This window comes from Podarcis liolepis (genome assembly GCF_965112155.1).
Source record: "Podarcis liolepis genome assembly, chromosome: 6".
Taxonomy (NCBI): Eukaryota; Metazoa; Chordata; class Lepidosauria; order Squamata; family Lacertidae; genus Podarcis; species Podarcis liolepis.
In genome coordinates this window covers 3,807,211-3,830,531 of record NC_139559.1, presented here as the reverse complement: position 1 = coordinate 3,830,531, position 23,321 = coordinate 3,807,211, and the positions used below count along the sequence as shown (strand labels likewise).

General features: G+C 47.9%; 1 protein-coding gene across 3 annotated transcripts in view; it reads right to left on the bottom strand.

Annotated features, from left to right (window-relative positions):
* The window catches only part of BCL2L1 (BCL2 like 1), a 50,731-nt gene extending 34,174 nt beyond the window's left edge, over nt 1-16,557 (bottom strand). Inside the window, exons 1-2 of one of the 3 annotated variants that reach the window (XM_083507748.1) lie at nt 16,360-16,557; nt 7,816-8,486 (exon numbers count right to left, since the gene is read on the bottom strand). In XM_083507748.1, the coding sequence (XP_083363874.1) occupies nt 7,816-8,361 (546 nt within the window). In that variant the 5' untranslated portion in view covers nt 8,362-8,486; nt 16,360-16,557. Of the gene's footprint in view, nt 1-7,815; nt 8,487-8,764; nt 8,983-9,976; nt 10,126-16,359 lie in introns of those variants that run through there. The other 2 variants (XM_083507747.1, XM_083507749.1) reach the window with 2 other exon arrangements.
* Nucleotides 16,558-23,321: the final 6,764 nt, after the last annotated feature.

Here is a 23,321-nt window from a genome sequence, read left to right as displayed (position 1 = left end):
ATAGCAGTGGTTTCCCCCCCCCCCCACACAGACAACACACACAGGGAGAGAGACAGAGAGAGGCCTTCGCAAGGCTCACAGAACTAAATGCATTCTCGTTCATCGAACCCTCCTCTCTGTCCACACAGAAAATAAATTAATTTGTGCAAAAATTCAACAACCTAGCCCAGGAAAATCAGGGGCCCCAAACCAAGGCTAAGAACCAAAGTGAGGGGTTGAAAAGTTAAGGTCTGTAAATGTTCTTTTCCATCCTTCACATTTTCTGAGGCAGGAATGCTATTTGGGAAAGGAAATGGTTGGGGGAAGTCATTCCATTGGCATTTCCTGAAGAGCTCGACAGAAAACCCTCCCACTTCCGAAATCAACTTGGGTGGCTGCCAAACCTGGGAAGAGAGCAGAGACTGAACAATCCCATCTTTCTGCCTGCAATTACCTGCGGCTCGCGACTAAGGCTTCCCACTGTCTCCGTCAGCGGCAAATGGGTTTTCCTGGGAAACCAAACTCAGACTTCCCAAAGAGGCTGATGGGGGGCAAAAGAAAATAATTGCACAGAATTCTGGGGTTCAGTCTCAGTCTACAGAAGAGCTATAGCAAGGGGTGAGTTGGTATGTTCTAAATTTGGAACCCACTGCATGAAAACTGCACTGTCGTCCAGGCACATGATGATTATCAATCAGGACAATTCTGAGTTTGCAGAGAGACCAAAGCTCTGAGCTGCTACTCAGCACCAAAGATCCATGGGACTGAGGGAAGACTTGCAAGAACAGAGCAGATAGCAGTAACAACCTTGCACAGATGGCTAATAGAAGCTTGGACAAACAGTCACTAAGAATGGTTGCAATTGATAGGAGGTTTGCTTCCAAGTCATCTCCTAGTGAGACTATCAGCTCTTGCAAAATCAGACATGTCAGCTGTAAGATGATGCTATTACTGTCCAGGGGTCGACCTGACATCAACAGCAATGTCAGCCCTCAGCCATTGTGCCTACCCCTGGTCCCAGTTTCCAAGCCTTTGCGGAAACAAAATAGTTAACCTTCCCAAAGAGCTGATGAGGTGAACAAGGAAGAAACCGGTAACAGTAAAACTAGGATTCTTTTGCTGCCACGAAGACTACCAAACTGCTGGCCTCTCAGGTCATGAATGTCCAGGATCTTTTCTAGCTAAGACCTGAAAGGAGGAAGCGGAAGGGGGAACCTACTGGACAGGATGCAAAACCCACCTCCAGGAATCTGCACCAAGGCACCACCTTGCAGAGTGCCAGCAACTCTGCCTGGGTTAACAAGCTGATCTGTTCCCAGTAACATCCAAGTGGTGATTCCTCAACCCATAGCATGACCATTGCTGCACATGATGTGTGCAGTTGCCATGTGCCAGAATAGAAGTGGCTGCATTTTATTGGCAAATGAGTCAGCTCTTTGACTTGCAAAATTGTGATGTAAATTGGTGAGTCTTAACGCTACAGGTGTGCCCCGTCAAACAAGTTGCATTCATGCTCCAAACATCCGTGCCAGGCAGACCAACTCCATGGCTGACAAGAGAGACATAAAGGCAAGCAGGCATGCGGATTCTCCCCAAATCGGCATGCCAGGATAAAATGAATTGGTTCTGGTGACAACCTTAAACAAACTGGACGTTCCTGACAGAACAGTCTGAGTTGTGCAGAATATGGTTAGAAGGTGTGAATGTTGGGAGTTCATCTTGCTACAGTGCCTGAAATCACAGACACACCTTGTGCATACCTTCCCACGTACATACCAATGAAAAGGAAACAGAAAAATCACCTATGCACCCAAAAAAAAGACACTCTGCCCACACACCAGTTGCCTTAGAGGACTGAGCTTACAATAGGCGACTGAGTTTTAACTGCACAGATTTAATAATGCATTGTACATTTATATCCTGCCTTTCCTCCAAGCAACTTAAGGCAGCAAATGTGGTTTTCTTCCTATTTCATCTTCATAATGACCAAGAGGCGGCTTGGTATGTTCCAGTTTGAAACCCACTGCATGAAAAATGCACCTTCCAGACCATGGGTGCCAATTTGTCTTGCATCCCTAGTCCAATTCTCTAAACCCAGCCTTTCCTCAAGCTGGTGCCCTCCACATGACAGCTCCCATTACAGATACCGGGGTGGGGTTACTGTTTTTATTTGCTATTATGGTATGTATATTTGTGTTTTTATACCATAAACTGCCCTGTGGTCTTCGGATGAAGGGCAATGTGGAAATTTAATTAAAAATTTAAAAGTTCCTGACGACTGATTGGTCTTGCTGACTGACGGTGTTGGGCGCTGTCGTCCAAAGGTTGTTCTAACCCCTACACCACACTAGTAGTGGCCATGGGCACACTGTTAACACCAGAACTGACCACTGTTCCCTCACCTTCACTTTCCAGTTGCTAGATCTAGGCTTGATCCATCCTCTCAGGCTTTTTAAGCCTGCCAGATAGCTTGCTTTAATGCTCCAATGCCCATGTACTTCTCCAGCCCATCCATGACAACAGACCATACATACCAAAATCCAGCCTTGGGCACAAAAGGGATCCCACCTCCCTCACCTTACTAAGAAGGCCAAAAATGCTTCATGCGACGTCTGCAAAGGCAATGGAGGAGAAAGACCAGGAGAGCGCTGGGGACCCCTTGCTGGCTACCTTACACACACCCCCCTCCCAATGTGCCTCTGTTTATCTACAAAATTTCCAGAGCAACTTTCATCTCCTGAAGACTGATCAAATAAAGGCATTGTCCCACCCGCTTTGAAGTGTGCTGCTCCTCAAGCCCTCTCCAAAGATACTTTCCAAGACATAAAATGCTGAGCGACTCTGGGGAATGCGCACGAACACACGGAGCCTGCTCCCTGCCAGGGGCAGGCCTGCCAGAACATGCAAGCCTCTCTGTGGGTCTTTCTCGCAAGCTACGCCCTTTCCACAACAGCATTGTTTGAAAGGGCCAGGCAGAGGCTGCTCCCCAGGCCCCAAGAGAGCGCTAATCCCATGCTAACAAGGCTACAGCAAGAGCAGGGAGAGAAGTGCACATTGGCTGAAGGCTTACAACAGGGCAGCCTGTTCAGGGCCAGTGTGAAAGGGGGGGGGGGAGACAGAGCTCACCTCTCGAGCCCAGAGATTTTCCAGGCTGCAAGCACCATCAGGAAGTTAGCACACGGCCAATCCAGCCACTTCTATTACTGTTAGCAAAACGCCCCTCATTCAGAGAGGAGGCTTGTGGGTAGGAAAGGGGCTTGTCTACTGCAAAGAAATGAGCAAGTGAGGAAAGCGCACCTGTGTGCAATCTGCACGGAGACACTACTGACCCTTCTGTGAGATCACTGTCAGGGAAAGAATCACAGAACTGTAGAGCTGGAAGGCACCCCAATGGCCATCTAGGCCAACCCCCTGCAAACGCACCCCTCAATAATTAAGACTCAAATCTTCGAACTGCACAGTCTTGCCATCTGTTTCTCGGTCACTCTAGAGCATGACAACTTATTGCTACTGATTGCTACCAGAAAAATGCCTGTCGTGATGACTGGAGGACTGTGTACTTGGCTGCTTACTGGAAGCTCCCAGTCATCACACGGGCCAGCCCACTCAGGGCCAGGGGGGACGGATGCGTTGCTCTCCCTTCAACGGTCTTATTGACTTGCCTTTTTCCCAGGCCAGGGCAAGCAGCCATTTATAAAATTAAGGGGTATATGCTAAGACAACATGAAGTAGGGGACCAAACCTGCTCCCCAGCACAGGTGAACTGAGTTCCTGGCAACCAAGCCCACTACTATCAATATACCATATTTTTCACCCCATAGGGCACACCTAGGTTTTTTGGGGGGGGAAATAAAGAAAAAAAATTATCCCCCCCCCCCGGCACGGGGCTGGGGCAGGGGAAGCCCAAGCTTCCGCCGACCCCAGCCCCCAGAACAGGCTGCTATCCGCAAGCCTTGGGAGCCTGGCAGGAACTCCCGCCGGGCTCCCCAGGCTTGCGGATATCTGCCCGAAGCCCAGGGCGCGCTGCTCAGCGCGCCCCCGGCTTCAAGATGCAGGCTGCTATCCACAAGCCTGGGGAGACTGGCGGGAACTCCCGCGGGCTCCCAAGACCTGCGGATAGCTTCCTGAAGCCTGGAGAGTGAGAGGGGTCATTGTGCACCGACCCCTCTCGCTCTCCAGGCTTCAGCGAAAGCCTGCATTCACCCCATAGGACGCACACACACTTCCCCTTCATTTTTGGAGGGGGAAAAGTGTGTCCTACGGGGCGAAAAATACGATAATCCATCCTGAGTTTGGGTTCCTGGTCAGATTGGAGAGCAACAGCAAGTGGAATAAAATGCTGGGAAATAGGTGCATTTGCATCCTTTCAGGAGTGCCAAGAATAATGCATGGACTTCATAACAAACTCATCAGGGAGAAAAAGAGAGACACCAGCCACATTTCCAAAGATCTGAACCCAGCTCTTCCTGTTCCAAGTGTACCCTCTGCCCACAACATTCACCAGTTCTTAATTTGCCAAATGCCTTCTAGTCACTGCAGCCTCACTTGCAATAATTCTGCGAGGTAGGTAATGAATATTATTCCATTTTTACAGATGAGGAACAGAGGCAAAGAGCAACATGCCCAAGACCACACATGTTATTTTACTTTTCATTTAGTACTTTTCCATCAAAGCTATCTCCAGTTGGTTCATGCTAGGGGTGGGGACTAGAGCTGTCTGTTCTGGATCCAGGTGCAATTATATGATCCACTGGATCTCAGTAATTCCATGATATGTGATGGGAGTCTGACCTTCTTAGCGGTTAGTATGTTAGAGAAACTGGGTAACTCACTGGATGACTCTCTCTCTCTCTCAACTTGACCTACCTCACAGGGTGCTTGTGAGGATAAAATAGGAGGGGACCACATACCGCAACTTAAGCTCCTTGGAGGAAGCATGGAACAAACATCAAAGAAAGAAAGAAAGAAAGAAAGAAAGAAAGAAAGAAAGAAAGAAAGAAAGAAAGAAAGAAAACTATTCTGCAGTACTGAAAAAGTTATCCCCATGGACATGATGGTCCATAACCTTTCTGTGGCCACCATTATCTACTTCCCCACCTTGCACCATTCATTTCCACCAGCAGAACTATGTAACAATACCAGAATAGTGAAGGAGAACCTAGGGAGACAACAATGTTGAGATCTGAGCAGCAGGAACCAGTGGGTGTGCACCCCAGAGCAATTCTGCCCCTCCCACAAATGCTGAACAAATATTTGCCCAAACAATGCATTTGTCCTTAGACATAAAAAAGGGAAGACTCCCAGCAGGCGGTATTAGCTGAGTTGGGGGGGAGGGGAAGGGGGATCTCAGCCTCCCAGCAAGCCAGGGCCAGTGACTTTCCATCAGCGATTTAATCTAAATCCCTCCGGGGAGTTCGTTTACAAAATCAGATTACATTATCGCCTCGGTCTCCAGGATACAGCCCAATCGTCACCAGAGCGACAGGGATATGGAAATCTCCATTGGACCAAGGACTAATCTCGGGAGCTGGAGGGAACCAGGAGAAGAGGAGAGAAGAGAACAAGAGATGGGGCCAGCCACCAAGATGGCCTTAAGAGGAAGAGGAACCAGTCGGGTCAGTTTGGGCAGACACACCCCAGGTTGTGCCCCCAGGACTGCATTCCCAGCATTCCTGAGTAATACCCCCTCCCCATGCTCTCTCTAGCTCTCTCTCAGTTTTCTCAACACTCACTCTATCCAGCCTGCATCCAATACTGGACTTCACTCCATGCGCCCATTAGGTTTTATCCCTTGCTTGCTGCATTTACGTCTGGGTAGCTGAGAGCTGCCACACACAGCCTTGAGTGGTACTTAAAAGTAAATTCCCAAGAAGTGAGCATTAACCCACCAGGAGCTTTGTTTAGGTTCAAACCGAAGGATGTAGACAATTCAGCAGGCGAGACCTTGAGTGAAACAGCCAGCAGCTGATTTTTAACAAGGATGTATTTTCAACTGAGCCAGCAACACCGCCAGATGCAGGGAAAGGGCTCAATGGCCCCCTTGGTGTGAGCAGCCGCGGAGACTGGGTCAAGGGTCTCCCGTTATTCTGCATCACAGCTACTGGGAGTGAGCAGCTGAGAGACGTCACTGGAGGATTCTGCCAACGCGTCTGCTGCTGATCACTCTCCGAGGGGAAGAGGGCATTAAAGTGTCCTTAGCAGATGAGACACAAATAAAGAGGGCTGGGGGAGGGTATGCAAGGGGTCCAGATGGGGAGTCTGACTGAGCCTCCAGTGACCCACCCCTACTTTAACATAATGCAACTGCCCTGGAGTTAAAAGCAGCCTTGCTATTAGCCACTTGCCCATATGCCCAGGCTCCAACTTGGTCACTAATTGCTAGGGCTAGGCCCATTGTTCAGACTGCCCTACTCTATACAGGTACATGGAGGCAGCCTGGTTAGTAAAGGTTTTGGGGGGAACTAGGAAATATGACCCAGAAGCTGTACGCCGGCTCCCTTGGCCAATAAAGCGAGATGAGTGCCACAACCCCAGAGTCGGCAACGACTGGACCTAATGGTCAGGGGTCCCTTTACCTTTACCTTATGAAATAAGGCTGGCCTGTTTACAAGGAAAGATAAAACTAATTTTCCACCCATGATGAATGTCAGGAATTTGTTTTGAGTGTTCCAACAAAGCACGAGCTTCTGGGTGGTATGAGCGCTCCCTACGCCAGAACTGATTTGCAGCAGTTAACCCATGTCTCTCTACCAAATGCACATTCTGGGTGTCACAATCACTGTACAGGGTCTTCCTGTCAAGCAAAGGAAAAACACTAGGGAGTTGCTAGACACTTATGCAAGGCCACACCCAGAGCCAGACTAGCTGCTGGCAAATCCCATGACCTAACCTTTTCCATAGAACATTCATGCTTGGGGCAAGCACATTGGCCATGCACCAAACTGCACTCCCTGGGAAGGTGATTATGTGTGGCAACACAAACAGTCTATTTATCCACAGTTGGGGTTAAAGGAAGAGGAAAAATACAGGTTTGAGTCTAGTCATGACTAGCAGTTGTCTCATCACCCCTTCACTGGGTACCTGTGCCCTGGAAATGCACCTCAATCATGCCAGACAGCAGGGTAGGCAAAATGTCAACCAACCTCTTCCTTAACCTCAAGGCTTACCCCAGGTTCCAAAGATTAGCTTTGACCCCTAAAGATGAAGAAGACCCAGGGTGGTACATTTTATCTGAAAGCAGCCTTTAGCCCCTGTCAGGGTACAGGTGGGATATAAATAGATATATAATAAGGGGATAATAAACTAGAAAAGAAATGGAAAGTACCTTTGAGGCTTTGATTAGTGGGCTATGAAATGCTCTAGTGAACAACGGGATTCAGAGGCAGGCCTGTGGGTGACCTGAAGCAAGCCAGCCTGAACGAGAAAAGGAAAGACAGTGGCTAGTACCTATCCAACTACACAGCTGAGGAAAGAGCCCTTGGTACCATGTGTGTCTACATACTTGGCATTGCAGGGGAGAAAGAACAGGAAACCTAATATCCATCAGGAAGTGTGAAATAGCATGGAACAAAGATACAATATTTCAGCCCTTGGTGGCCATTTCCAGCATCTGGTTATCCAATGTTGTATTGGCACCTTGCCGGAGAAGACACTTGGCACCTTTCCTCTACTGGTGCCCTCCACATGTTTTGGACTACAGCTTCGATTAGCTCCAGCCCATCAGCATCCTCAAGTTCTGCCTCTGATGCTGCTAGAAATATAAACTGGCCTGTTTCATACTCAAAACTACGAAGGTGCCCTTCCCACCACCACCACCACCCTTTGCCAACTGCTTACCCAGCCGCCATTTTCTTGGATCCACGGGTCCAGGTGGTCCGTCAGGTAAGTGGTCATCCAGCTGACAATCCGTCCCACCAGCACTCGCATCTCCTTGTCGACGCTCTCCACACACAGGGCCCCTCCGAAGGAGAAAAATGCCACAATCCTCCCCCAGTTCACCCCGTCCCGGAAAAGTTCATTCACCACCTGCTCAAAGCTCTGGTATGCTGTGCCAGGGGTGATGTGGAGCTGGGATGTGAGGTCACTGAAAGCTCTCCGGTACCTCAGTTCAAACTCATCGCCTGCCTCTCTTAGCGTCTGCCTCACGTCCAACCTCGGGCTGTCTTCAAGATCACTGAGGATGCTCGGATGTCCAGTAGCCCCATTTACGACCGGGCTAGTACTTTGATGCCAAGACGGACTCCCATTGGGGACGCTGTCCATCTCGTCTCTCAACTCAGTCCTGTTCTCGCTGTCCTCCTCCAGCTCATCCCAGCTGTGGCCCCTCTCTGACAGCTTGTAGGAAACAAAGTCTACCACGAGCGCCCTGTTATTGCGTGACATCTTCACACCTGAAGGTGTCTCAGTAAGTCCATGGTCCAGAATGCTAGCCAACCAGCACGTTTACCGAGCGAGGATGCTGCTCCTTTCCATCTTTCTGGCAACCAGAAGAATGCCAAGCAAGAGAGCTTCAAGGGAGAAAGAGCAGAAGGAGAGAAAGAAGGAGACGAAACTGTTAAAAGGACCAAGCTTCCACTCTGTTTTCCTGGCATGCACGTAGCAGCAGTCCCTTACTACTCAGGGAAAGTCAAATATTCATGAGCATCTCTGTGGCTCATCCTCAGACTTAGTCATATGAGCATCTGTACAGACAGCCAACTCCTCCCCTCCCCAGGCCACTTCACTTTTCCACTAAAGCTGGTCCCAAATCTCATGCACAGGGTTCACCCCCCAACAGATGTTTTACCGGGCTCAGGTGCTGCCTGTGAGGTCCTTTCCCCCAAAATTCTTTGCAGCATGGCCAGGACACTCAGTACCCAGGTGGTCTCTCTGCCACATCTGAGATCAATCTTTGGAAGCAAAACCAGCTCTGACCGGAGTGATCCTGCAGCCTGCCAGGCTGGGAAGATGCAGGCAAAGAAGGTTCTGAAAACCCAAGAGGGCTCCCCCTGCCACCTTGATTGAGTGCTGCGGCTCTCCTGCAGCAGCGAAGCATAGAGATCCCTCCCCCTGCATCTCCACCTCCCACCATCCCCGGGATCTAAGCACTTCCTGGTGCTTTTTTTAAAGGGACAAGTACTGGATGAAGCTTCTCGGCTGTATTTGCTTGCTCCCCAACACGGACCCAGGAATTAACAATCAGGACGCCACCTTTTGCCCCTGGTCAGTAATGTCTCTCAACAGCCTAAAACAAAAGCAGAGAGTAAACCGGGGAGAGAAGTTTGGGGCTTTTTTTTAATTAAAAAGCAACTTCAGGGAAGGATTAGAAGCTGCTTTCAGGTTGATCACCTTGACTTAGATTTCAAGACCCTGAAAGGTGTGGGGACTTTGATTACACAGCCTCTCCATTTTACACTGGAAAAGCGGCTCGTTTTTCACCCCCTCCCTGCAGCCTGCTCCGGCAGCAAAGTCAAAGGCAAGAGTTTCCTTCTGCCTTCCTGAAATACTAGCTTAAGTACTCTGCGCTAGCTTAAACGTTAACTGCAAAGGGTTGCAGCTGACGAGCACAGAGGCACAGCAGACCTCAGCCGATAGTGCAGCTCCAAAACAGAATTCTGAGCACAAACTCCCACCACAAACAGACCCACTTATGGGAATGAGTCATGCATGAGACATATCCCCCAAATTGGAAAGCTCAGGCACGCACAAGGCAAATGACTGCGAAGAACCAGGCAGAGGGGGTGATAGCAGGCTGCAGTTGTGCCCGGCATGGCAAAGGATCCAACTTAATATTGAATTTGTATGAACAACCGGTCAGTGGTATTCTCTCTCTCTCTCTCTCTCTCTCTCTCTCTCTCTCCTGCCCACCCCAACCCTATTTCCTCCTTTGCAGGAGCCGGGAGAGGCAGGGCAGTCACAGCAGCATCCCCTTCCTCCATCCCAGAAGGCCAGCTGGGCAACAATAGCCAGGCTATCCCCTACTGGGAGATGTGTCAAAAGGAGCTTGTGCAGTACTCACCCCCTGGAGAGGGAGGACGAGCTCAGTTCTGGGAAGTCTTAGGGGAAGGAGGAACCCAGCCAGCCGCTGTGCAGTGAATGCGGCGGAGGAGGCAGCAGCAGGGATAAGTTCCAGGCACTGGCCAACCCGCCTTGACATCACCATCGCCCCGCCTCCTAAGGGCTGGCCAAACATTCAAGCCAGCCAGCCCCCATTCCCAGATTGCAGGAGGCCTGAAAACATCAAAGCTCAGCAGATTATGAAATCTCCATTCTGTTAATTGAGCCTTCATTCAGGATATTTTTTTGCGCGGGCGTGCGTGGGAGAGGGGATTTTTGTAGTTAAAACCCCAATTTTTCTACCATTCACTCTAGCAGTATGGCACAAGCCTGTGACCAGCACACATCTAGACTCCTTCCGCGTCCATCACAAGGAGGTTATGGGGTCTGAAAACACCCTCTCCCCAATCTTTTATGTTCTTCTCCCGCAGTGCCATCTGAATAAAGGTTAGTCGGAAGCGAGCCCTTCTGAATCCAGCAGGAATTTGCTTCCTGGTAACCCTGAAAGTGCTTTCTGTAGGGTTGTACCGCATGTGGGGAAGTGCGACAGTGGCTTCTTCAAAGGAGAGGTAACTAAATGCCATTTTCACACAACAGACTAAGGAAGAGAAACCTTCATTCTCACCAGGCTAAAGCAAGATTCCCTAACCTGGTGCGCTCCAGATATTTTGAACTACAATAAAAACAACTCCTATCAGCTCTTGGTCAACTTCCCCAGCCTCCTGAGCCCTTATTTCCCAGATCCTTACAGCACACAAGCCACTTCCACTGCTAGGCCCTATGTGGCCTTTTCCCTGGACAAAGTGGGTTTTTTTATTTCCCTCCCAGCAGCTGTACTCTTTTAAGATTTCCGTCTCCCTCTCTCCTTTGCTGGGAAAGCTGCACAGGCAGGCTGAAATAAAAGACTCCTGGAGGGCGCTCAGTACCTGTGGTGCAATCCTGTCAGAGCACTGTAGAGTGGTCCCATGCCTCCGCATCTTTCTTTTCTCTCTCCTCCCCACACATGCACAGAGCAAAGGGTTTGGCTCTGGACACACTCACTTGCAGGATGAACTCCCTGTCTGAGAACTGTCCCATCTTGGGGGAAAGGGAAAAGAAAACCAGGCTGAAAAGTTAACTGCTGGGCCTTCGGTTCCCCTTGTTCTCTGTCAGAGTTCCCCATGTGCCAGAATGACTTCTTGTCTGCAGGGGTGTGAGAAGCCAGAACGTGTTTCCCAAAACTCTAATCAAGAGGTCATGGGTATCTCACTTTCTCTTTTTCTTCTCTTTTCCCACCTCTCTGCTAGTTTCAATGGTGTGCTGTCTTAAAATTAGATTCAGGGTTATTGTTTGGCCTTGGCAACTCTTGCGCTCATGCTGCTTATCTGCACATGAGATGGATAGAAAAGTGCCAATTAGAAGCTTCATACTGTACTTTTAACTGAGCTTTGCAAGCAATCTGGACACTGGTTCCTGTACATGCATACCCCACTCTGTGTGAGGCTCAAGAGGGGGATAAGGCTATCAATGGCTACGAGTGAGCTACCTCCAGGATCAGAAACAGCATGACCCTGAATAGCTGGGGAATAACAGCAAGAGAGAGAGAGCAATTGCCCTCATGTCTTGCTTGTGGACTTCCCAGAGACAACTGGTGGGCCTCTGTGAGAACAAGGTGTTGCACTAAGTAGGTGGTCAGCCTGATCCAGCAGCATAGCTGTCAACGTTTCCCTTTTTTTAAGGGAAATTCCCTTATTCCGAATAGGATTCCTCGCAAGAAAAGGGAAAAGTTGACAGCTATGTCCAGCAGTCAGGCCCTTCTTATGGTCTTAAGAGCAAAGAATGTTGCTAGAGTGAAGGCAGAGTGGATTCATTCAAGAATGATGTACAGTGGTGCCCCGCAAGACGAATGCCTCGCAAGACGGAAAACCCGCTAGACGAAAGAGTTTTCCGTTTTGGAGGTGCTTCGCAAGACAAATTTCCTATGGGCTTGCTTCGCAAGACGAAAATGTCTTGCGAGTTCCTGCGGGTTTTTTTCCCTTCCCCCCCTTTTCTAAGCCGCTTATCAGCTGATCCGATCAGCAGATAAGCCGCTAATAGCGCTAATCCTTCAATGGGCTTGCTTCGCAAGACGAAAAAACCGCTAGACAAAGAGAATCACAGAACGGATTCTTTTCGTCTTGCGAGGCACCACTGTATAATTTCTTTCTAATGCCTTTGTCATGGGTTCATCTAGCATCTCTGATGCATCTAGTGCAAAACATGTGTGCCTCACTAGAATTTCCCTGAAAAAAGGAAGAGCAGTCTCACTGATCAAACCAAGGCCACCTTTCTGATTCTGTGGGCTTTCTTCTCCTTGCTTTCCTTCAGCTCCATCCTGACTATCCCATCCTCAACCCGCAAATCTCCACATTCACCATGTGCTTCTTTTACTGCTCTTTCTAACTTTTTACTTAGAAAAGATGCCACATCTCATCTGTTTTTTTCTGCCCATCCTATGCCTAAATGAATTTAATTTGAAATCACTTTACAGTCATACCTTGGTTCTTGAACGTCTTGGTACTCGGACATTTTGGCTCCCGAACACTGCAAACCCAGAAGTGAGTGTTCTGGTTTGCAAATGTTTTTCGGAAGCTGAACATCCAACGCAGCTTCTGCAGCTTCCAACTGAGTGCAGGAAGCTCCTGCAGCCAATTGGAAGCCGCACCCTGGTTTTTGAACCGTTTCGGGAGTCAAACGGACTCCTGGATCAGATTAAGTTTGACAACTAAGGAATGACTGTATTGATTTGGCATATCAGAGTCTTTCAACAATATGAAAAGTCCTGTTCCACTACCAAAGACAGCTTTCACCAACCTGGTGACCAACATGCTGATGGGATTTGCAGCCCAAAATATCTGGAAGGCACCAAGTTGGCAACGGGTGACTTAAAGCATCATCACCCCGTTAGATATGGTGGAATTCAAAGCCAAGGGGCACAACAAGAAGTGCTCAGATCCCATGTCTGGAACTGGCAATTCTCTGTTGTCCCAACTATAGGATGAGCAACCCTGCCAATGATGTCTCCAATCCCAAATTCAAGCAGTTTCTCCCTGGAATTTTGGTTGGAGAATTGAAAGCTGGGGAAGGGGCGCATGTTCAGTCCCTGGCATCTCCTGTAAAATGATCCTAGATCCTAAGGCTGGGAAAGATGTTGAAGAGCCACTGGCATTTGGAGTAGACATCACAGGGCTGTGTAGTTCCACAGCTAAGCTCAATATAAGGCAGCTTCATAGGTGTACAGGTGCAGATCAGGGAACCTATGCCCTTAGCCCAGTGGTGGTCAAACTTGGCCCTCCAGCTGCTTTGGGACTACAACTCCCATCATCCCTAGCTCCCAGTGGCCAGGGATGATGGGAATTGTAGTCCCAAAACAGCTGGAGGGCCAAGTTTGGCCACCACTGCGCTAAGAAGACTTCGGCAAACCACACTATAGTTCCATGCACACAAATGGCACTATATCAATAGGTCAACAAAATGGGTATAACAGTGACCAACTTTATGGGTTCAAGGTGAAAACCTGCAGTAAATGATTATTGCAGGGCACTCTGTAGATTACAAACGATGTCACCTGGTCCTTTCTCTGTCCTGTTTCTTTCTCTCACATATCCTTGTCTACCCCTTAGCACTATTCTATCCCTAATCACCCCCCTCTCAAGCCACTTCCTCTTCCCACACTGGCACCCCACTCTGCTCTCCACACTGGCACCCCACTCTGCTCTCCACAGATCACAGCTCCTCACACCTTCCTTTTACACACTGTTCCCCAGACAGAGCTGTCTGTATAGGATGATTCCATTCCGATCAGCCTAATCCCTTAACAAAGCAGAGAGCCAGAGGGAGAGGAAACCAGATAGCTTCCCAAGGCTGCCTTCTGGGAGAGCTGTCCAAGACCAGCTCCCTGACCACTGCACACCATTGAACCCTACTGCTGCCTCACATTTACTGAGTTCACATGAGTCAGTATATTGCACTGGCTAAGGCCCAGGCAAGCGGCCTGTGGTCCTCAGGCATAATTTCCAACACCCTCTTGCTCAGGTCAGACCTGTGGCCAGAATGATGTGTCGCAACCTGTTCAGCAAGAACGAAAAGGGTAGCAGTCCCACCAGCTAATAGCTTCTGCCCGGCCAAAGTCAGATTATTTCTGCAGCGTTTCTCAAACTTGGATCCCCAGCTGCGGTTGGACTAAAACTCCCATCATCCCTGGATCCTGATAGTTAGGAATGGTGGAATCTGTACTCCAACAACAGCTGGGGGACCCAAGTCTGAGAAACACTGCCCGACAAGAACGGAGACCTCATCATTAAGAAAGAAAGAAAAAAGTCATTTTTAATTTCTTTCTCTGTAAGTTTTATATTTGCTTTCAGTATCGGGAGTATAAATGATGTTAGTTATATTAATTTTGTTGTTTCTTATATTGTGGTTGTTTGACTTTTCTATTGTTTGTTTGATTGTATGTTTGCTTACTTGTTTATTTGTCTGTTTTCCCATAAATGTATTTATTTTAAATCCATAAAGATATGCTTTAAAACCATGTATCTTAAAGGTAATTTTTTTAAAAAATAAAATAAAATAAAGAAAAAAGCTGTCCGATCTTGGGTGAGACCATCAGACGACAATCCCAAGAGACCAGGACTGAAATCCCAGTCATGAAGATCAGTGGGGAGCCGTGGTTTCTCAGCCTAAATGGAGAGCCTCAAGGTCCATAAATAGCAACACCCTAGAGGTCCTAAGGAAGTTAGATTGGCTTCAACCAGAGCCAGGGCCTTTTCAACACTGGCTCCGGCCTGGTGGAACGCTCTGCCTCATGAGACCAGGGCCCTGCAGGATCTGATCTCTTTCCGCAGGGCCTTCGGCTTGGAATCAACTTGATCCCCTCCCCTTCTTTCTTTTTTCTTTTCCCTTTCTCCTCCTGTGATGAGGCTGCATTTTAATATTTTAATGTTTCAATATTTTAATTGTATCTTAATCTTGTTTTTAAGTTGTATTCACTCAACTTGTTTTTATTACTGCTTGTCAGCTGCCCTGAGCCCGGCCTTGGCTGGGGAGGACAGGGTATAAATAAAAATTCCTATTATTATTATTATTATTAATTTTGTTGTTTCTTATATTGTGGTTGTTTGTTTGACTTTTCTATTATTTGTTTGTATGTATGTATGTATGTATGTTTGTCTGTTTTCCCATAAATGTATTTATTTTAAATCAATAAAGATATACTTTAAAACCATATATTTAAAGGTAAAAAGAAAAAGAAAAGAAATAAAAAAGCTGTCCGATCTTGGGTAAGACCATCAGACAATCCTGATGGGGAGCCATCGTTTCTCAGCCTAAACGACCTCACAGGGTTGTTGTAAGGTATAGAATCATAGAATCATAGAGTTGGAAGAGACCACAAGGGCCATCGAGTCCAACCCCCTACCAAGCAGGAAACACCATCAGAGCACTCCTGACATATGGTTGTCAAGACTCTGCTTAAAGACCTCCAAAGTAGGAGACTCCACCACACTCCTTGGCAGCAAATTCCACTGTCGAACAGCTCTTACTGTCAGGAAGTTCTTTCTAATGTTTAGGTGGAATCTTCTTTCTTGTAGTTTGGATCCATTGCTCCGTGTCCGCTTCTCTGGAGCAGCAGAAAACAACCTTTCTCCCTCCTCTATGTGACATCCTTTTATATATTTGAACATGGCTATCATATCACCCCTTAACCTCCTCTTCTATAGTCAAAATAAAAAAAAATCCTTCCAGTAGCACCTTAAAGACCAACTAAGTTAGTTCTTGGTATGAGCTTTCGTGTGCATGCACACTTCTTCAGATACCATGTGTGCATGCACACGAAAAGCTCATACCAAGAACTTAGTTGGTCTTTAAGGTGCTACTGGAAGGATTTTTTTTTATTTTGACTATGGCAGACCAACACGGCTACCTATCTACTACTCCTCTTCTATAGTTGGGGGTGAATCCTATATGCCCCTTCTCAGCCCCTTGGAGGAAGATGCAAAACTCACAAAAGGTCTCACTTCCCCCTTTTGCAGGGAGCATCGCATCCGCCCTGACCCGTAACCGCATCCACTTCCTTCCCCCGCGCCCCTCCCCCGCCCCCCATTCATCTTTCTCCGATTCAACTAGGACAAAGCGCGGCCCCGCCCCCCTTCCAGGGCTGAGCCAATCACAAAGAAGGGAAGGCGAAGGCGCGCATGCCCGGCACGCACTGCTTCCCCATTGGACGAGCCTCCTGTCACTCCTCTCCCGCTCGCCGCCCTCACCTCAGAAAATGCCAAGGAGCCCCGCCCCCTGCCCCGGTTCCCTTTACCGGCCTCCGTCCCCGGTTACCTCAGGGAAGAAGCGGCCGGCAGGAACCGCCGAGAGGAAGGCGCCGAGAGGGCTGGGCCGCTCCGGCGCCGGCGGAGCTTCCCTGCCACCCGACGAGGCGGCGGCTTTTTCGGCGGTTCTGCCTCGCTCCTTGACCGGCCGGGCGAAAAGAACTGGGCATGCGCGAGCAACCGCTACTTACTACTCGAAGCCGCCTTGCGCATGCGCGACTCGAAGCCGCGGCGGAGGGGGAGGAATGGTCTGGAGTGCGCATGCGGAGGAATGTGACGCGAGCGGGGAGGGGGTGCGCTCTCGCGAGGTGTTAATGCGCCTGCACGAAGAGCGGCGCGCCAGGCAAAGGAAAGGCGTTGGCGCCCTCTCTCGGCCGAAGACCGGCATCGCGTGGGAAAAGAGGTCGGAGGTGCTGATATTGCAACGACTGCGCTCTGCATAGAGAGACGCGCTTGGCAGAGTGGCGTTGCCATGATTTTCTGCAGGGTTTACAGCGAGTAAGATCTAACGTAGTAGCGTAAGAGCCAAAGGCCTATCTAGCCAAGCCTTCCTGTCTCAGAGTGGGCAACCAGATGATGTCCCAACGGCGAGCGGGACATGAATGCTTCAGTGGGAACTCTTCACTTGGGAATCTCAAAGCTCTCACCATCTTATTTAGCTCCAGAAAGACATCTACTTCTGCTTCATTGACTATGCAAAAGCCTTTGACTGTGTCGACCACAGCAAACTATGGCAAGTTCTTAAAGAAATGGGAGTGCCTGATCACCTCATCTGTCTCCTGAGAAATCTCTATGTGGGACAAGAAGCTACAGTTAGAACTGGATATGGAACAACTGATTGGTTCAAAATTGGGAAAGGAGTACGGCAAGGCTGTATATTGTCTCCCTGCTTATTTAACTTATATGCAGAATTCATCATGCGAAAGGCTGGGCTGGATGAATCCCTAGTCGGAATTAAGATTGCCAGAAGAAATATCAACAACCTCAGATATGCAGATGACACAACCTTGATGGCAGAAAGTGAGGAGGAATTAAAGAACCTTTTAATGAGGGTGAAAGAGGAGAGCGCAAAATATGGTCTGAAGCTCAACATCAAAAAAACGAAGATCTTGGCCACTGGGCCCATCACCTCCTGGCAAATAGACAGGGAAGAAATGGAGGCAGTGAGAGATTTTACTTTCTTGGGCTCCATGATCACTGCAGATGGTGACAGCAGTCAGGAAAGGCGATGGGAGAAAGGCGATGGCAAACCTAGACAGCATCTTAAAAAGCAAAGACATCACCTTGCCAACAAAGGTCTGTATAGTTAAAGCCATGGTTTTCCCAGTAGTGATGTATGGAAGTGAGAGATGGACCATAAAGAAGGCTGATCGCCGAAGAATGGATGCTTTTGAATTCTGATGCTGGAGGAGACTCTTGAGAGTCCCATGGACTGCAAGAAGATCAAACCTCTCCATTCTGATTTTGAAAGCCCCCCATTTCAATGCCATTTGAATAAGTACTCTGCTACCAGGTATCTTTAGGTGTTTTCAGAGATGACAAGTGAACTAGTTTGTGAAAAGAGGAAAATGCTGATCCTGACTTCTCTGTGGGAAAATGATTGCTTGTACATATGAGCATGAGCAGAGTTCTTATTATTGCAGAGTGATTTTGCAGCACGAGATATTGTTAAGAGCTTGATGAGCAAGTGAACACCTCATGCTAGACTAATGATTGGCTCACGTAGCATAACACTCTCTTTGTCTGTGGGCAAAAGCAAGGTTACATTCCTTTGATTTGGTACCTTTGAGTACCAGGCAGAGCAAGCGCAGTGCTGGAGGAGGGAGGATGATTTATTTCTTACTGCACACAATAAACATGGCACGGCTGAAGCCAAAGCTTTTTCTTCAAGTCATCTTGGTGTGAGACTGATTTCTTACTGATTTTCTTACTGATGTCGAGCTGGATTCTCGACAATTGGTGCCCCGTGTGACTGCCTTCGGACTTCACGTTGTTTTTCATTATTCAGCACTCACCAACACGTCGTTCATCCACGTAGTGGATCCCTGGTGAGTGCTCCCGTGTGATTTCTTTCGGACTTCATGCTGTTTTACAACGTTCAGCCTCATCCCGCCCGGCAAGGGCTGCAGACGCGTCGTTCATCCACCTAGTGGATCCCTGGTGAGTGCTCCCAACCCCCCCCCCTTTCTTTTGCCATTATGGGGCAGTCTCTCTCTCCACCACAGAAAAAGTTTTTTGAAGACCTTAAATCTCTTTTGGCCAGCAACAGCCTTCTCGTCTCAGATGCTGACCTTCAGTCGCTTATAGAAGCCTTGGATACTCACTGTCCCTGGTTTCCTCAGCATGGGAATTATAGTTTAAAAGACTGGGAAAAGATAGGACAATTTTTCCAAAACCATCCTCAGATTGATGTCAAAGTTTTGCATGCCTGCTGTAAGGTTTATAAGGCTATCTCAAGCCTAACTCCTACAAATCTCCTCCTGGCCACTGCTTCAGCTCCTTTGCCCCCCCTCCCAGTCCTCATGCTGCCTTCAGAAGTACCGTCTTATCAGCCTCCTAAACAGGCAGACATTTTTTCTCCTTCAGCTCCTGTCGTCCCTCCCCTGCATTCTTCGCATTCCACACCCCCCATTTCCACTGCCCTCCAAGAGACTCTTTGTACTGCTGTTCCGTTGCTGCCTTTTGATTCTGATATTCCAAATCTCTTTCCTGTGATTGCTCCTGCACCCCCAGCCCCCGTCATGCTGACCCAAACCGATGTTCTCGATGGGCTGACGGGAGGAGGCAATTTTCTTACTGCTGCCCAACAGCTAACTCTCCATCCTCAGTATTGGGAGGCCACTACAGCCGCTGCCCAAGAGGCTCTGGCCTCTGTCCCTGATGACAGGAATGAGCGCAATGGCCAATTGGACAGCATCAGACAGGGTCCTGCAAAGCCCTATGGACAATTTGTTGATCGCTTGTACACTACCTTCAAGCGGCAAGTTCAGGACCTGGCAGCACAAGAACTGATTGTTCGCCAGCTTGCGTTCGCTAATGGAAATGAGGACTGTAAGCAAGCGCTGCACCCTCTAATGGCAACATCAAATATAGCCATTGCTGATATGCTTAAAGCCTGCCAGTCAGTAGGCACTGCTAGCCACGGCCTGCTAGCCATGGCCTTGTCCTCCGCCGTGTCCCAAAATCCTGCAAAGGATAAAACCTGTTGGCTTGACAATGGCTAAAGAAAAAATCCAGCGGACTTTACCCATTACGTACCTGGGACACAAGCTGACAGCATCTGCAGCCATTCCAGTCACGCCTCAACTACAGTTCCCTGATCATCTTAAACTGGTGGATTTACAACAAATTCTTGGACAGCTGAATTGGATAAAGAGTTATTTGGACCTGCCCACCTCCACTTTGTCTCCACTATTTTCTGCCCTTAAAGGACATAAGGATCCAGCGGACAAGATCACAGTCACCTCTGCAATGGAAGAGGCTCTTCCACAGCTGTTCCAGTGTTTCCTGGCACGCTGAAAGGCCATCTTCATCCCTACTGCATTGGCCCCCCTTTTCCCTGGGAAGCCACTTCAACCACCAAACATCATTACAGTTTTGCTGCCTCCCAATAGCGACCATCCCATCTGTGTCATCACGCTTCATTGGGCTTGGACTTTTGACTCAGCAGTACAAGGAGCAATACATCAGACTTATTTACAGCAAATGGGCTCCTGTATCTGCAGAAATAGTTGTGTGACTTCTTCTGGATTGTGGTTTTTACATGCCAATAATCGAGCCACGAAATATCACACAGGTTGCTCAGAAGTGGCCATTGGAATAATTTACCATTCTCATCCTTATTGGCATCACTTGGATTTTACCCCCCAGATCTCTTCTTTTTTTCTCCTCCCTCAGGAGTCCTGCCTTATGATGTGTTCCCCTGAGCATGTACAGAGGGCTGTCTTGGAACTATTGTGGACTCTTGGCAAGGGAGGGGGTGAAGGGATTTTAGTGTGTTCCAGTTGTTTCATTCTTGTGCTTTGGCATGGTTCCCGGACAGAAAGCAAGTTGCAATATGGTTCTTTAGCACAGTGTTTCCCAAACGTTTTTGGGCAACGGCACACCTGTTTACTGAAAAAAAATCTCGCGGCACACCACCATTAAAGCCCCGCCCCGTGACGTCAGCGCGCAGCGTCACGCCGGGAGGGACGCACGAAAGTGAAAGTTTTTTCCCTCGGCAGCTCCTCTCAGCTGCGCTCAATCCGCCTCGGAGCGCAGGAGCGATGCCTCTCTCTGGCTCTCCCTCCGCGCAGGCTGAGGGAGGGAGGGAGGGGCGCGTGTGACCCGTCTCTGCTGGGAGACCAAACCCAGCGAGGCAGAGTCGCGCGGAGGCGCCCAGGCAGCGCTGCCGGCTGCGAGGAGGAGCGCCAGGCAGCAGCAGGAGGCGCGGCCTCTCCTCGCCGCCGCCGCCCCGCCTCTCGCCGCCCGACTCGCCCGCCTCCCTCCAGGCATCTCGCGGCACACCAGCCGATGTCTCACGGCACACTCGTGTGCCGCGGAACACCGGTTGGGAAACACTGCTTTAGCAAGCCCTGCAAAGACAATGGGCTCTGTTCTCGACCTTGTTGCAATCTTTTTAGTTACAGCAAGCGGAATATGCTTGGCTATTGCCTTTTAGTTGCTGAGAAAAATGATTTTAAAAAGCTTCTCAAAGCTTTGAACCTTTTTTTTTTTTTTTTTTTTTGGTGGTGGTATTCTAGCATTCCAGTAAATGCTTCATTTAAGATTAGCAATAATATGAAGGACAATCGTATAAGTTTATCGCCTGTGTTTTGTTGCTTGCAGAAATAGCGTCTCTTTGTTTTCGTTTCAATCATAATAGAAATAAATTTTTAGGTTATTATCCATATTGTAATTGGACCTATGAGTATTTTGATAGAATTTTTTTGTTTTTTAATTTTTTTTAATTACCACTATGAGTGATAGGCCGAAAGTCTCAGTTAATAATGTCACAACTTACATGACTTATGACCAACAGGCTGCGTGTATAGATTTTTATGTTTGGTTCAACTGGAAGAGAAAGAGCAGTAAATCTACATATTTGCTTCAATCTGATTTATGGTTATTCTCTGGCAAATTGGACCGAAGCTTTGTTTTTAATTCTATCATCTTTGTTTTAAAAATAATCAACAAAAAACAAACAAAAAAGTCAGAAATGAGAGAAGTTGCTTTATAAACTTTTTATGCTTTAAATGTAATCCTTGCCTCTAAAGGTGGAATTTATGCCTTAATTCATTCTCATTATTGTATGTATATAACTGATCAATCAACCTATATTTCCGCTATTATTGATTATATGGAACAAATGATAGCCCATAATCCTTTGAATCCACCTGAAGGTTTTGATCCATGGGATTGGTTATTTTCTTGGTTACTTAATGGATTATGGTTAAGAAATTTATTATTGATTGTAATTGCATGGATTGTTGGTTTTATTATGGTATGTTGTTTTCAATGCTTGCTTTTTTTTGATTTCCCAATATATTGCATGGTGGTTTCGACCAAGGCCCACCACAGGGGTTACAAGGGGAATTTATGTTGCAAAATATAAACGCTTAGGTAATGGGATTGCGATTCTGATTAATGGTCCCTCTTATAATATAAACAAGAAAAGAGGGCATGTGGGAAAATGATTGCTTGTACATATGAGCATGAGCAGAGTTCTTATTATTGCAGAGTGATTTTGCAGCACGAGATATTGTTAAGAGCTTGATGAGCAAGTGAACACCTCATGCTAGACTAATGATTGGCTCACGTAGCATAACACTCTCTTTGTCTGTGGGCAAAAGCAAGGTTACATTCCTTTGTTTTGGTACCTTTGAGTACCAGGCAGAGCAAGCGCAGTGCTGGAGGAGGGAGGATGATTTATTTCTTACTGCACACAATAAACATGGCACGGCTGAAGCCAAAGCTTTTTCTTCAAGTCATCTTGGTGTGAGACTGATTTCTTACTGATTTTCTTACTGATGTCGAGCTGGATTCTCGACACTTCTCGCTTTGCTTTTTTTGCCAGGATCCAATCTGGCACCAAGTCACACTCTTTTCAATGTTACACAAGCACAACGCTTCCTCCCCGGCTCATGTCCTGCTCCTTTTTTAAAAATAGATTTTTTATTAAATTTTCACATTTTTACACATTTTATCTCCAACCAATTCAACCATTAAAATATTAGGTTCACTGAAACTTCAGACTTCTTTCCCTCCCTCCCATGGGTTCTTAAATTAAAATTTTAAGCTTTCTGCATCTTTTACTTTATCCAACTATTGTATATCACTAATTATCATAACCAATTTCACATTACAACGCTACCAGTGATTTTAACTGTTTGCAGTGGTTTTTTTAAAGTAAACTACAAATTTACTCCAATCTCTAACAAATACTTGATCTTCTTGGCTTCTGATCTTCCCCGTCAGTTTTGCCATTTCTGCATATTCCATCAAATTCGCCTGCCATTCTTCCTTTGTGCTCATGTCCTGTTCCTTTCTAGTCTTGGCTACTGTAATCTCCTCTTCTGTGACCTCACATTATCTCATTTTTGACACCTTGAATTTATCCAGCACTCTCTGCCCCACACCACTCACCTCTCTTGTTGCTGTTACTCTGGTTAGAAGGTGCTCCTCCTTAAATACAAGCTCTGGTTTCTTTCCCACAAGCTCCTCATCTAATCCGCGGCCCCTGCTTTACAAAACTGAGCTTGGGCCAAGGAAACCCGTTTGGAAATGTCATAAGAAGAAGACTGTTCCCTTTCCCTTATGGGGTATCTGAGAGCCCATATAGAGTTCTTTGTAGGCAGTGGCGTAGCGTGGGGGGTGCAAGGGGGGCAAGCCGCACCGGGCACAACATCTGGGGGGGCGCGCTCGCTGCCTCCGGAGTCGCCGAAGAGCCTCAGGCGCAGGCTGTAGCAGAGCCGACGAGCTGTGCGCGCACCC